The following is a 15,571-nucleotide window of genomic DNA, read 5'->3' on the forward strand; positions in this document are numbered from 1 at the left end:
ATGTCTAAAGTGAATACTCATCTCTAACAAAAGCAACAGAATCCATACTTGCAGTAGTCCAGTTACTAACAGGGCTTTTGCATGCCACACTGCACGTACGGTTCTGATGGCCTAATCCTCTTGTAGATTCCTGCTCTGAAAGTGGGTTGAGTCCACTATGCATCAGGAGGGGCTTCTGAGGTTTATCATGTGACCCAAGAGAAAGGATCTAATAGCAGGCACTAACTGCAGCACCAGAGCGAGAAAAGCCAGGGCTGTGGAATTCATTCCCAGGGGATGCTGTGAAAGCCAAAGTATAACTGCATTCAAAAAAGAACTAGATAAGTTCATGGAGAACAGGTGCATCAGTGGCTATTAGCCAGCATGGTCAGGGATGCAACCCCATGCTTGGGGGTGACCCTCAACCTTTGACTGCCAGAAGCTGAGAGGGGAAGACAGAAGTGGCTATCTCCAGAATGGCTGTCCGGTACACTCCCCTGAAAGCTGTGGCACTGGCCACTGTCAGAGACTGGATACTGGGTTCGATGGACCATTGGTCTGACCCAGTGTGGCCACTCTTATGTATTCCCATCCCTGCCTTTTTTTTTTTTTTTTTTAAGTCTACTAACCCCTCCCTTCCCTGCTTTTGTACTTGCAGGCTACTGTTCCCCTTCGGTTGGGGTATGTGTGGTCTCTCTCTCCTCTGGTTGGCGGCTCTATTTGGGCAGACTGAGCCTTATTTTCCACTTTCCTGCTCAGTGTGTTATTGTAGAGTGCCTGATGCTGTTCTGTAGGTGTCTTATAAAAGTATTACATACAATAAATTCTCACCATCTTGTTAGGAACCTGCTTTTATTGCAGCTTTAATTGGTGCCTCACTTTGCTTCAGTGCACAGTGTGTGTAAATGTAATTGGGGAGAGGAGGAAGCAAATACACTCAGCAGGGGATTAAAAGTCAACAAAGAAGCGTGGCAGCCACTGCCAATAAACACAAAAGATGTGGTTAATTCAGAGTGCCTGCTACAAGCCCTACATGGATCACTGCAGACCTCATTTATAGGCTAGATAGCCAATGCCTACTACTGCACTGGAAACCGTAATAGCACTTTTAGGAGGAGGAAATTAAGCTTACACAATTGCTTCCTGTGGACATGCCGTGAATGGTTACTACCGAAAACAGTTCAAAACCTCAAAGTGTCCTGTCACTGAGTTGGATACATCGAGTTCCAGATCCTCAGCAGAACTACCCCCTCATGCTCTCTTTCGCACAGGCTTCGACTGTCATCTTTAGTCGTAACCCTTACCTTATAGAATACATCAGGCACATATTGCTCACTGCTGGACTCCTTCGCGTATCCGAGTTCTGGTGCATCCCGGCATGGCAGCAGGCACTCATCCCGTACCAGTGCCATGCACTGATTAGAGACTTGGTAACCCTCAAAGTGGACCTGGTTGTCGGGACCACCTAGAATAGAAAGTAACTTTTAAACCACTCCAGTGGAGGAATTAACTTATTTTTGTAAGTCATCCCTGGGCAGCATTATGATTTAAACAGCCAGGTTAAACATGACATTGGCTTTAGATATTAATGCAAGTTGTGTCCATGGTTTGCTATATTAGGAAGTACTTTTAAACAAGCATTCCCATAAATGTCCTATATTTACTTTATGCTGCACTCTGCTTCAAGAGCATTTTCACAGCTAAACTAATGGTATCAATTTCTGGGGTGAAACCCTGGCTGGACTGAAGTCAATGGGAGTTTTGCCATTTATTTAATTAGGCCAAGATTTCAACCTTGGTGCCTTGCAAGTCTCCCTCTTCATCAGAAAAACTCTTCAAAATTAAAACCAGGAATATAGTTCCTTCTGTCCTGTTTTATTTCTGTGCACTAGGAATTAAGGTCTACATAACAAATTCCAGGCTACAACAACTTAGGTTGATCACCTGGCAAACATGGCTATGTGCAAAAGCATACCATTTTCTCAGCCAGGAATGGATGGGTCAGGGGAATTCTGACACACAAAACCAGAAGCCAAGACACTAGCTTCAGGTGGCTTTGTCATGGATCACAAAATCAGTGCTTTAATTTGGCTAGAACATCAGCAGGCTGTCCGCTACTAGAACATGATGAGATATCAGAGAGAAAATTAGACACATATAAATGGTAAGAGTCTGTTGCTAATCTGTGAAGAAGGACGCTGCGAAGGGAAATGAAATTAATCCATGCAGGGGATCTTAAAAGGCAACGTTGATGGTGCAAACCGCACATTTACATTTATACTGCATACAAGGAACAAACCAAGTAATTGAACAGAAACGTGATGGGAAATTATCTGGACCAGATGATCAAAAAAGGAAACATTCATTTCCTAGCCTCTAATTTCTAGCCTCAGTCTCACTCTGCTCTGGGCAAACACTCCCAGAAATGAAACGTGGGCCAAGACATGAGGAAGGCCTGAACAAAGTGAACCACCATTTCCTCAGTAAAACACCTTGTTTAAAAAGGGATATACACATTTATCTTGTAAGAAAAGATGAATGTGTTTAGCAGCCTGGAACGTGTGAGGCAGCTGCCTGATCACATGGACCTTTTACTGAAAAAGGCCCCAGAAACATCTATAAAGCTTGGGGCTCAGAGGGGGCAATATAATATTGCACTTTGGTTCTTTACATTGGAATTCATGCTTTTTTCATTGTTTAAAATAGACCCCAGAACCTGGTTCAGGGAAACCTTAAACAAAAACATCTGTGTCATCTTGGAACCGAACGGCAGATTGAACTTTTAATGCTGTAATTTCCCCAGCATATGCCAATGCCTCCATGAATTGGCCATATGTATCAGAGTATTCTTCTGTACTCTTCAGAGGGTCTCTGTAAAAATCTCATGTGACAGAAGCCTGCAAGATGCTTTACTTTACATATTTTGTTGACAAAAACATTTCACACACTTAGGAAGATTCCAAATTTCACTTTGAAGGGTTTTTTCTAGTATCTGTTTCTCACTGATGGATACACGAGGGAATTAAAGGTCCCTGGCTTTACAGTGAACCATTACAAGTAACTTTCAAGACCCCAAAATTCTTGTGTTCCAGTACTGCAGCCTCCATCCTTTCAGCTTACAGGGCCTGTGCATAATACCCTTGGGAGCTAGAGAATGGTGTTCCTCAAGTTGTCTAGAATACATCGCCACTGCTGGGTAGCAAGAGCGTGGGAATCAAAGCCACTTCTCATGCACAGCAGTGCTCTATCTGGTACTCTGGCCTCTTCCACTTTTCCTATGGAGCTAAACTTAGAAGAGATTAATTAGCATGGTCTAATGGACTGAGTACTGGACAGGGAGTAAATAACTCCTGAGTTCAAGTCCTGGCTTGGCAGCCCATGGCCAGTCACCATTTCTGGGTCTCAGTTCTTAATGTGCCAATACTCATTCCATACCTCACCGGAGCGAGGCACTGTTACTGAGTGCAGAATGCTCTGAAGATGTGACATGTGATGCAAGCACTAGGTATTATAATTCTATTAGCTCAAAGTAACTAAAAAAAGAGATGGGGCACTTGAGAGAGAAATGCCTCCCCGAGCACAATTGCATTCAGTTGGTTGAAATCTGTTTTATGAATCGGGTCTTGAGTTCCACAAGTCCACACCCCCTAAAGTGTGTTATGCCAGGGGCTTGGGCTGCTGTTTTTTGTGGAGTCTCAAGAGCACGTTTTTAAGAGAGGTTTTAACGTTTTAAGAAACAAACAGGCAGTCACCCTTTCACCATATGGTATTTGTTGTTAATGCTAATTCTTTTCACTCCTGGTTGAAAATTCTATGGAGGTGAAGTTAGAGAGTGTGTGGGTGGGGGTGTACACTCCATTGGTCCTAACTGCATTGAAGGGGCCTAGGGAAACATGGAGAAAGAACAGTTAGAACATGGAGAAAGGGAAATCTATTGTACTTGATGGGTTTGAGAATGACCTAAAACTTGTTACTAGGACCGATGGGAGACAGTTTGAAAGATTTCAGGTAGTCAGGACAGCCTGTAGCTTGATTGGGAAGAAGTGCATGTTCCTTTGGGGTGACCACAAGAGAGAATACCAGGAGAAACGAGGGTTTAAGGGCAACTCTGTGCCAGTTGATACCTGTAGCCATAACAGTGACAAATTTGGATCCAAAGTGACCATCTGGAGACAGGCGACATATGTTGGGTTGCCGGTTCTGAAAATTTCCAGCAGTGATGCACTCTTCTGCACTTAAAAAATACGTGTCCTAGGGAAAAACAAAACCAAAACACGGCAAGATGATGGCGCGATGAGATGTGCCCCACCTCCATTTCACTGGGCTGCCACTAAGGGTGCCATGCTAATAACATGCTTCTGAGTACAGCATCTGTGAGAGCTGTGACTGGAATACTACAAACAGAGGGCATAAAGGACTGAATACAAGGGACTAGGCCAGAGTCCTAATCCTGGTTCTGTCCTGTAGAACCATTTCCCCTCCCAGTTCCTCAGTTTCTCCATCTATGAGATGGGGATAATATTGACAAATCACAGGGCAACAGGAAGGTTGAAGTTTGAAGATAAAAAGCACCATGCACGTATTACACTGTAAGCACTCTGAGGTTCAGACAGCAATGCAGTCTCCAGAAGATGCAAGTCTGATTTGCTCACCAAACTCTCACCCCTTACGTGAACCTGCTCCTGTTCCCTACACTCTGCCAAAGTGTCTCTTAATTAATCGTTCTGTCTCAGGAGTGGGGGAAGGAGACTTTGTGCTGCTTCATATGCTTGTGGTGGGCACTGATCACACTGCTACTCCTTCAAATGCCTCTGAAGAGCCAGGTGTACCATGAAACAATGTAATTCCAACATACACCCCCCACCCTAGACTGCATTGGCTCAACTTGTGTCATCCGTTTCAGCTCTTCAGGACAGGATTCTGCTGGGCAGAGCCTGCATTTATGATGCTCTATAAACAACAATAAATACAGAAAGTAATTACTGATGCTCTTGCTTCTCACCTTGTTTCTGCTGTATCGAACAGTCCCCTTCCGTGTATCTTCAGAGACCAGATCCGTAAATATCCAGCCAACCTTTGAATTGAAACAAAACCACACACACACACACCCCTTTTTTTAAAAGGCAGTCTCTTTCACTCGTAGAGATATTCCTCCAACCTCCCTGGGAGGGCCTGCTGTGCAGCACCTGATGGAAATGACTCTCCCAGATGCGTCGTGCTCATCTGAACACAACTTACACATCTGTAATGTCAGCTAGCCAGTGGAAGGGACTTGTAGTTCTTTGTGTCTTGCTGGGGAATTTTTTCATGGAAAAACCTGGAGGCACCAGGACTTCCTTCACCTCCCCCACAGCAAAAAGCCACTTGCTGTGCAATATTCAGAGTGAAGTAGCATCAGCAACACCAGGAGATGACAACATGTCTCAGTGATCTCATTTTCTCACGCTAGTAGTCACTCGTTAACATAAAGCTAACATTTCCCACTCAATTCTAATGTATCCCCAATCATAGCCTGCTCTGCTCAGAGAAGCAATTTATTCATACCTTTTCACTGCACATATACTACAGATACCCTCTTTGTACAAATCCTCCCTTGCAACTAACTTCTCCCATATCAAGCCATTCAACTAAGAAATGCTGCTACCCGCTCGCCAGGAGGCCATGAGACAGATGAAGCATGCACCACAGATCTGCAGCCAACAGTCAGTAACAGTAATTTTTAACGTGGGTGATTGTAACAGAACCAATGTGAGGAACAAAGAAAAAACTAGAGTCAAATAATATCCATGGATTCCTTGCTTCAGATACTGGCAGTAAGATACAGATTTTATCTTGAGAGAGCAAGAGAGCTCACCACAGACGTGTGAGTATTCCTGCCTCTTAGCAAGACGTCCAGCTTGAAAATATTCAACTTCAGAAAATCTTAGAACATTCAATACTTAGTGGTAGCATGGCATTGTGAGTGATATCCTCAGACAGCCTGGAAAATTAAATATAGATCTGAAAGTCATCTGCGTACAGAGGACACTGAAATCCATGTGTCTTGATTAAATCACTGACAGGTTGCAGATACAAGAGACATAAAGGACTTAAGAGCTGAACTCCACATCTAAATTGTACACAAGATAATTCTTGCCACATATAGCCCCAAATGAATACTGAGAGACAGGCACTGTAGTTTTGATAGCTGGAATCCTGACCAAAAAAACTCCACACAACATCTCAAAGAAAGAATAAAACCCGCAAGAAAACTCAAACCACAACTATGCCAAATTAGCACCTGCCAGAGATGTTACAGAATGTGTTTATCTGAGGGGAAAGGAGAAGTTTGGTTTCAACTACTCTTCTTATCCCTTTGATACTCTTCTAATCCCTTTGATGTCATTCAAGACAGAGGACTGCTGAGTTGAGCGGAACAGCCCTGCTGTACTGCTCAGTATTTATGCACAGAGAAAAATTCTTATTTTACTTTAACACCTGGAAGCATAAGAGCTATTGGCCCCAAGTAAACATAAGATAGATTTCAAAATGTGCCCAGCCTTAATTTAACCCCATCAAGCCAGGGAGAACCAATGTGAGAGGAGTCACTGCTGCACAGAGACACCCAAGAACCCCTTCTCCCAGAAACATGTTAGCCAGGAACATTTTACTACCTTTCTCAGGCCAAGTTTTGCAGCAATCTCATCCACAACCTCGGCTTTCGGATCTTCTAGGAGCTCCAGGCTGTTCTGTGTGCCAATCTGTAAGCAAACAACAGAACTGGCTCATAAAACAGAACATTCAAAATCCAGAGCAAACCAGTTCCTATCATTCTGACCATTTCAAGAGAGATTGTCTAGTGGGTGAGGCAGGGGGCTGGGAACTCAGCTGCTGGGTTCCATTCCCAGCTCTGCCACTGACTTGTGAGGACCCTGGGAAAGCCAGTTTATACCCACCTCACAGGAGTCCTGAGGCTTAGTCTGCAAAGCATGAACAAAGGGGCTCTATCTAGACAATTACACATTGAACCCATCACTATGGTCTCGGAGCACTTCTAGAGAAAGGCATAGATGAGACCATTTTTCTGAATCCCCGTTTGACTTGGCAGGTTTAGGCTCATGTTGTGTTTGTTCGAATGTTAGAGTAGCACATAGGAAGGATCTTGGTGAATCCAAGAGCAAACTCAGGCTTTCCTCTCAGCTCTGGAAAACAAGATTCAGCCATCTGGGTGTGCTTTCAAAGGCAGGAGTTTTTGTTGTTGGGTTTTGGGTTGGGGAGGAGCTGGGCTGAGATGCTCTGCCAGACAGAAGAGCAGAGTTTTCTCTCTCCAGAACAGTGGAAGAACCTTCCTCGCTTTTACCTTATACACCATCGTGGTGCTGGAAAAGACACTACAAGTTGTACTGGCTTCCAATGCTTTTATGTGTCCCTAAAACATATAAAGGGCTTATAATGACACTGTGCCAACAAGCTGGGCTTGGCTGTGCTGGCATTTAATAAAACCAGCAGAGTTGTTAAAGGCTTGAAAGGCTATTCACATGCACATGCAGTAATCACTTCTCAAAGAGCTGAATGATACTTTCAGTACTGACTGTGACTTTACTCCTAGTGAATCCAGTGACAAAATCAGGATTAATGAAATTCATGCTCCATACCTCCCTCACTAGGGTATGTACATATACATACTATGCCTATCACATACTAAACACATATAATTTGAATTCACAATAGACGGGATGTGAAGAGTCAAACTTGATCAAAAATCTATCTTTGGGCATGGCAGGCTTTATCTTTCTTTCCATGTTGCAATATTGAAACTGATGCAGATGCCAAAGCTTTAACACTCAGCTTCCTTGATTGTGTGGATTTCAGGGAGATCTTTAAACATGACTTGAAGGCAGTTGTGGCTTGACAGAAATACGACACCTGCTGCTTTTCATTATAACCTTAGCAGGCTTTTTAGTCCTTAAAAAGAGAAGTTAAATACTACTCCAGCTTCACTTTTTTGTACCCTTACTTGCAGATGCCATGTTACATGATGAAGCCTTGTGTATAACGCAGCCCTTCAGTGAGCAACTATACAAGGCGAGACCTCCAATACCTTTGCTAGTCTTAACATTGCTAGAGAGACTAAGGCTACGTCTACACTACGGACCTTACAGAGGCACAGCTGCGCCACTGTAAGGTCTCCTGTGTAGCTGCTCTTTGCTGGCAGGAGAGAGCGCTCCTGACAGCATATCTAAACCACTCCCAATGAGCAGTGGTAGCTATGTTTTTGCCAGTGAAACCTATGTCGGTCAGGGGGGTGTTTTTTCACAACCTGGACCGACAAAAGAGGTAGTGTAGACAAAGGCTAAGATCTGGCTGCTCAGTTCCATTCTAAATCAGTGGGAAGTCAGGCACTTAAAAATCACAGCCGAAGATTTCTGAATCCCCTGGCACACTGCTCTCCTGAGGTACTATTCGTACTTGACACCACTATACAGTGTTGTTGTAGGCGTGCTGGTCCCAGGATACGAGAGAGACAAGGTGGGGGAGGGAATATCTTTTATTGGACCAGCTTCTGTTGGTGAGAGAGACAAGCTTTTGAGCTACTCAGACCTGGGGAAGAGCTCTGTGTAGCTCGAAAGCTTGTCTCTCACCAACAGAAGTTGGTCCAATAAAAGATATTCCCTTCCCCGCTTGTCTCTCTATAGTGCTAGACATTGTCAATTACATCATTAAATGTACACAGCTTCAGCTTTTTAAGGTCTGATTCAGTTATATTAAAATCTATTTTATGTATTTGGTTTCACTAAAACAGGCTGTGGTCCAACACTTTAAAGATAAGGCCGGAAGGGTTCTCAGGCAGTGACTAGTGCCACCTAGTGACTTTTACAACTCTTCTTTTACAACCAAAAGACCCAAAATGCCACAGTAGACGTTAAAATATGAAAGTGGTGGTCAAGGTTATGCACCGGACCAGTCTGCACTAAGGTGTTGGCCCACTCATCATCAAACTTGACAGAGTTTGAAACGATAACGGCAGAAAGAGAGCCAGTATCAGGTAAAATCAAACCCTAATTTACTCTTGTCTAAAATGCAGGCTACCAAGATAGTGTAAAGTTAAACTTGAGGTATTCTGCTCCAAAAAGACCTATCCACCCCCACGTACCTAAAGTAGATTTCTACATGGCCGATTCTTATCTAATAAAGAGAAACAGTGCAATGTTGACCCAAAACATTGGTTTTGTAGACTTTTTTCAACATTTGAGGGCAACAGAAATATTTCCATGAGCGTGTTTTGAAACAAACATTTCCCACTGAAGCCTTTGCAACCCAAACAATTCCACAGAGAACTTGAAAGCCAAACCCATTCTAAGGAAGTCACTTGCACTTTGTTTCCTTTTGCATTTCCCTGTGCTTGGGCAACTAAAAATCATATAACACAAACAGCGAAAAGCAAATCTGAGTGGTAATTTCAGTGGTAATAATCTAAGACGTCACTATTAACACAGACATTTACTCACAATATATGATTTTTATCTTGACAGTTTCCCTCTAGGATCTACTGCAGGAAACATCACGTGATTTCCTGAACAAAGTGGGTACCCTGGTCCCTGATTGCCATCTTTCAGAAATAAAGCTACGACATTCTTCTCCTGAGTTATTTTTACCTGTGGAGGTTCATAGATGGCAGCTACCTCAGCCCTGATACCCAGCGGGATGTCCTTGTGCTCTGTATATCGTCCATATAAGTACCCAAAATGCTGGTTCCCTGTCTTTCTCCAGAAGTCGAGGAAGCGATCAGCAAGCGTGTGGTTCTCAAACATTATGTTGTCAACGTGCCTGTATTTCTGTTAGATAGAAAGCAAGAGTGCTTTAAGCCAACACCCTGATTCCAGACCAATATAATCAACTAGTTTGCCTGCTTCCAGTCCAGTCATGTCTTTCCAGACCTGCCAGGGGTGTCCCCCAACAATTAAGGAAAAAAAGAGTCAGAATCCTACTGGAGCAAGGAGAGGAAGGGGAAGCTAGCTTGCTCCCTGACTTCTCCTTCCCATGACTGCTCTATCCCTCCCTGCTCCAAGCTCCTGCTGCAGCACCACACATCTCTGCCCACCAGAGCAGAACACGGTGCAGGAAGGATGAGAGGAAAGCACTCGGAATACCCAGCACCCAAAATCAGTTCTGGCTTCTTGCTAGGCCAATAATCCCACAATCCTTTCTGACTGCAAAACATGAAGGAATTTCGATGGGTTGCAACAGGAAGCTGCAAGTGGTTTTTCGGGTCCCATGTTGAGGAAGAGTTGAGAAGCACCGTCCCAGCTCAGGTCCGTGCAGATCTCCTCTGCACTACGGGGAAATTACTGAACCCAGCACATTTCAGAGTCTCTCTCTGCAGCAGCGAAAGACATTAACCAACCATTTCCCTAGCAACTGCCAATATGCAAAGGCTCCCAAACTCCAAGATGGCTGTTCTCCTGGACATTTTCTCCCATTCAGAAATAAAAAAGGTAAACAACAGCTTCTCTGTGTAGAGAACAAAGAGACCTTAGCACAGTCAATGCCAAGACTCACCTGTCTGTTGAGAGTGATAGCACTTGGCTGACACTTGGTGCAAATGCCTTCTGGCCAGGGAGGATGCCCCTCACATCCAGATTTAATCTTGCAGCTGATGTTTTCCAGTGCAACAAACTTCCCCCTGAATAAGATCAGAAGAAAGGTGGGTTTTCTTTAGATATTAGAATACCTTTTGCCTCCTAGAAAGAATCTAGCAAGTCAAGCACCAAGGCACTGAACAGACATTGTGCGCCAATACTTTGCACCTCTATAGGATACTGCAACTTGCCCAAAGTCGCACAGTAAATTCAGTAGCAGAGCTAGCAATGGAAGCCAGTTAGAGCCTTCTGCTCTAACTACTGGGCAACTTTCCAGTAAACTGGTGGCTCCAGCAAAAGTGTCAGAAATGCAGATAAAAGTCATTTGGCTGTAGTTTAAACAGTTTATATTGCACATGGCAAAGCACGTGTTACACTGCATGACCAAAATTAGTTTCCTTTTATGTGCACAAAATTTTGTGCAAGCTGGAGTTCTCTTAAAATGAAAGAATGCATGCTTGAAAGTTTCATTTCAGCAATACAACCTCCCCACAGTATGAGGGGAAGGTTCCACTTGTTTCCTCTTCAAAGGAAAGGCATGCTATAATACTGATGGGTTCTCAGCCCTTAGCTCCAGGGAAAGGGACCTGTCCTGCACAGAATGCTGCTGATTGCGTCAGTTTGTGGCCTTGCTTTGCAGCCATAGGTTTGCATCTGACATCCACTGGCTATTTGAGTGAAGTACATAGAAGTACATAGCACATTCAGTACCTCCTCCACCTAAGGTACTACCTGGGCCTCATAACGACTGTTATCTAGGTACCCAAACTAGTAACGAGTTTATCCTCACAACCCTCTGTGAGGGAGGGAAGTGCTGTCACCCGCATTTTGCAGACAGAGAACTGAAGCAAAGAGTCTTTTCTGAAGTCACACAGGGAGTCCGTGTCAGAGGGGAACTAGGCCCCAAGGGAATCTGAGCTTTGATTTTCTACAAATCTTAGTACTTAACTGAAAAGCAGAAGTGGATTTTGGATAAAAGCTCTTCTGATCCACCAAAGCACCATCCATCCCACCCTAAGGTTGACTCCTGGCTTCTTGATCATACTGTGCCCTTTCTTCCTTCTACCTGATCTTCCTCCAAACTTCAGCAATGCTGCTTGTAAGCAATTACCTTGCCACAGTTTAAAGTGAAGATACTTCTTAGGATTCATATTCCCCAGGGTTACCATATAATAACTATTACCAACAACTCTCATGCAAGGTTTGTGTACTTTGTTGTAGCTACAAGGTTCCCTTAATTGCAGTGAGTTTCTTACTTGTCTGCTCCTCCGGTCAGCTTCCTGATGTAGGCATGGAATGACATATGCTTCACAGGAGGTTCCAGATGGTTTAAATAATCTTCATCAAAAGGCTGCCAAAAAACCCACATAAAGGAGAGGCAGGTCAGACACCTGTCTGATAATACACTGATCACTGAACAAATGGGTGTTCTAGATTCAACTTTCCACTGGCTCCCGGCATGGAAACAATCAAGAAACTCTGGCCTTTTTTTCATGGCAGTTTCTGTTTCATGTGACAGAACCACTGGGACTTCACATTATTTTTAATATTGCTTCATACTTGCTCAAAACACAGATTTTCTCCACAAATCACAGGTAGCCTCAAAGGCACAAGGCTTTTAAAATAACAACAAATAAAAAGACCAGCTGATCAAACAACCTAATAAAGAATGTTCGGAACTCATGGGGTGGAGGAGACCACACTCACTTGGGTAGGCTTTTGGGGGGAACCATTTCTGCATGCACCAGGGAAACAGTTGAGAGTATCATTATGATTGTTTCAGAGTAGCAGCCGTGTTAGTCTGTATTCGCAAAAAGAAAAGGAGTACTTGTGGCACCTTAGAGACTAACAAATGTATTAGAGTATAAGCTTTCATGAGCTAATGCATCTGATGAAGTGAGCTGTAGCTCACGAAAGCTTATGCTCTAATAAATTTGTTAGTCTCTAAGGTGCCACAAGTACTCCTTTTCTTATTATGATTGTTTTCAATCTAAATAGGGTGCAGTTGAAATCTGAGGAGAAGCACTGAAATCCGTATGGGGGAGGGGAAAGGAGAGTGACATGAACATGAGGAGAGGCACAGAGATCCAGAGTGAAAGTGAAGAGAGAAGATAGAACCTCACACACAAAGGTTTGCCTGGACTTTTAAAAGTATTTTCTGTTAAATTCATTACTGCAGAAAAACAAATGCCTTGGGGGGAGGGATAGCTCAGTGGTTTGAGCATTGGCCTGCTAAACCCAGGGTTGAGAGTTCAATCCTTGAGGGGGCCATTCAGGGATCTGGGGCAAAAATTGGGGATTGGTCCTGCTTTGAGCAGGGGGTTGGACTAGATGACCTCCTGAGGTCCCTCCCAACCCTGATATTCTATGATCCTATGAATTATGATAAATCCTAGGTCAGCATTATAGCCAAAGGACGAACTTTGTTTCTTTAGCTATTGTTGGTGTGAACAGGAGGCCTTAGGTAACAACACATCAGGAGTCTGCCTCTCAGAACTGCTACCATTACAAAGCTTCAAAAAGTGTTTAAGCAGGTAGAGAGTTTAGAGAAAGAAGTTTAACTTCAGAAAGTAATGTAAATAAGTGATGGTTAAAGTGTGTAGTTTGACTCCTTACCTCTAGTGGTACGCAATGCACACATTTACCCAAAGGGCCATGTCGACATCTGTGTGAAGAGAAACAAAAGGTCACATTTAATAATGGGAAAGATACTCCATGCCAGACTTTACACTCTTCGTATAGTGTAGAGATTTGGAATGTTTGGATAACCATTTGGGCCATGAGCATCTACTGGTACATTATAAGATAGAACATGGGGGAGAGGAGGGAAACAAAAATAATTTCACATACATTGGGAGCAAGATCTTGGATTTAACCTACAAGTCTGAGGTCACAATCAGACATTCTTGACACACCTGTTCCACTAGTTAAACAGCTCTATGCACAGGCTTCAGATTATAATCCTTGAATTTGTAGAACTCTGATTCAGGGCAGTGTTTCAACTCAGATACGCAATGCTTTATGGGGTTTGCAGGGAAGAGAAAGGGGGAGGCTGCATTACTTTAAAGAAATGAGGACCAACACACTCATCCTTTATCAGTTGTATAAGAATGCTCTTGGAACACATTGAAATATGCCCTTATCTAACTTATAAAATCCTATTGGGCCAAAGTTAAGACAAGGAAAAAAATCCCCTTTTGCGGTGATCTCCTTAGAAACCACAGGAGATCTGCCAGGGCATTAAAAACTGGTCAGGACTGGTTCTTAAGAGCAAACCCCAGCAGATGAACATGGCTGTTGGCTCTCACTAGGAGGATATGGATGGGAGCCAGTGCAGCACTGCTTTTAATAAGGTTGTATGAACATTATCTCCCACGTTAAAGGACCACTACAGGTTGCTAATGCACTCAGCAGAATGCCAGCCTCCCATCAAGTTTAGATTGATACGCAGCCACAAACACAGGCACAACCCTGGACATACATTTTTTATCATCATAAATATCTGTCATTGTGCTTTGACTCCCTGCTAAGAATATCTTTCTTCTCTTAAAAAATGTGGTCACATTAAACCCAGGTTTTGGTTTGGGGTTTTTTTAAACCAAGAAGTGAAGAGTTTTGCCTTTCTTGTTTGAAGATTAATGTGCCATTTCCCTCATTTATCATCAGCTCGAAAAGATTAGACAATATTTTCCATTTAAAGGCTACGCCTTTCTGAACTTCCCTTCTGTTGCAGCACTAAAGATCAAACAATATGGGAAGACAACATAACAGGGCTGGGTGGGGCATTCAGGTTAAAAAAAAGTCCTGCTCATCTTTAAATCTTTGCTCTTCACCTCTGAGAAGTTACTTCACAAAGTGGGATTTAGTCCCAAGTCTGAGGGTAAGTGAAAATAGTAATTAGTGTTGGCAATTATTGCCATATATTTTCCCCAATTAATGCTGTGTGACCACCCAGCCTGAGAACATTTTGTTAAGGTGTATTTAAATTTAAGGCATTATTAAAATACTTATGTTTATTTTTATGGGAACAAATACTACATTGCTCATCCAGAGCGCCTCTCAGTCAAAACCAGGAGGCAGTATGGTCTAGCAGACAAAGCATTGGGCTGGGACTCAGGAGACCTGGTTTTATTCCCAGGTCTGACACTGGCTTGCTGAGTGACCTTGAGCAAGTCACTTCCTGCGACATGCCTCAGTTTTCCCATCTGTAAAATGGGGATAAAGGTACCTCCTTTGTAAAGCACTTTGAGATCTACTGATAAGCACTATATATAGGGGCTAGGATTATCTAAACACACTTTATAAAACACTATGTCTCAACTTTCCCGTGAGCTAAGCAGATATCCTCATTTTATAGAAGGGTAAACAGAGGGCACAAGAAATTATTGCAGTGACCAGGAAGGGAGCTAGGCATCGTGCCCAGGAGTCCTGACTCCCAGTCCCCTGGGCTAGTCGGTAAACAACACTTCCACACACTCCTTTGACTCTTGTGGTTTTGCCTTTATAAAGACTGCTGGACCTGAGATGACAAAGGTTCCCAGCCAGTACAAGCCCCCCCCCCCCCCAGCACACGGGTATCTTGTAACAAGGGATAGCTGTGGTGGCTTAATCTGAGTATGAGGGGGAACATTAGTGGGCTGGGGGAACAACCAGAGCACCTGACCAAAGGCATACGTGAACCATTGCAACCAAGATCCTCTGTTATTTCTGGATGCCTAAGTAGCAGCCTTGGCTAAAAGGGATTTTTTCCATTTGTGGCTTTCATGTGGGATCCAGACTATGCCACAGTTTATCCATGCCTGTCACCTCAAGCCTGGATTAATGTAACATACACTATATGAAGTACACCCAAACCATATGGAAACAGAAGCTACTTCAGAATGCAGCCCGTTGCTTATTAGGCAGGTGTCACACTGGGAGCATATTCCGGAATTGTTCCACACGCTGCACTAACTACCAGTACATTTCTAAAC

General features: G+C 43.5%; 1 protein-coding gene across 1 annotated transcript in view; it reads right to left on the minus strand.

Moving 5' to 3' along the window:
* The window catches only part of NPLOC4 (NPL4 homolog, ubiquitin recognition factor), a 43,238-nt gene that overhangs the window by 17,766 nt on the left and 9,901 nt on the right, over nt 1–15,571 (minus strand). The window contains exons 5-12 of the mRNA XM_038371706.2: nt 13,215–13,263; nt 11,855–11,949; nt 10,519–10,642; nt 9,615–9,794; nt 6,633–6,719; nt 4,982–5,053; nt 4,104–4,230; nt 1,284–1,444 (exon numbers count right to left, since the gene is read on the minus strand). Of these exons, the coding sequence (XP_038227634.1) occupies nt 1,284–1,444; nt 4,104–4,230; nt 4,982–5,053; nt 6,633–6,719; nt 9,615–9,794; nt 10,519–10,642; nt 11,855–11,949; nt 13,215–13,263 (895 nt within the window). The remainder of the gene's footprint in view (nt 1–1,283; nt 1,445–4,103; nt 4,231–4,981; nt 5,054–6,632; nt 6,720–9,614; nt 9,795–10,518; nt 10,643–11,854; nt 11,950–13,214; nt 13,264–15,571) is intronic.

The sequence above is a fragment of the Dermochelys coriacea genome, chromosome 14 (assembly GCF_009764565.3).
Source record: "Dermochelys coriacea isolate rDerCor1 chromosome 14, rDerCor1.pri.v4, whole genome shotgun sequence".
Classification (NCBI taxonomy): domain Eukaryota; kingdom Metazoa; phylum Chordata; order Testudines; family Dermochelyidae; genus Dermochelys; species Dermochelys coriacea.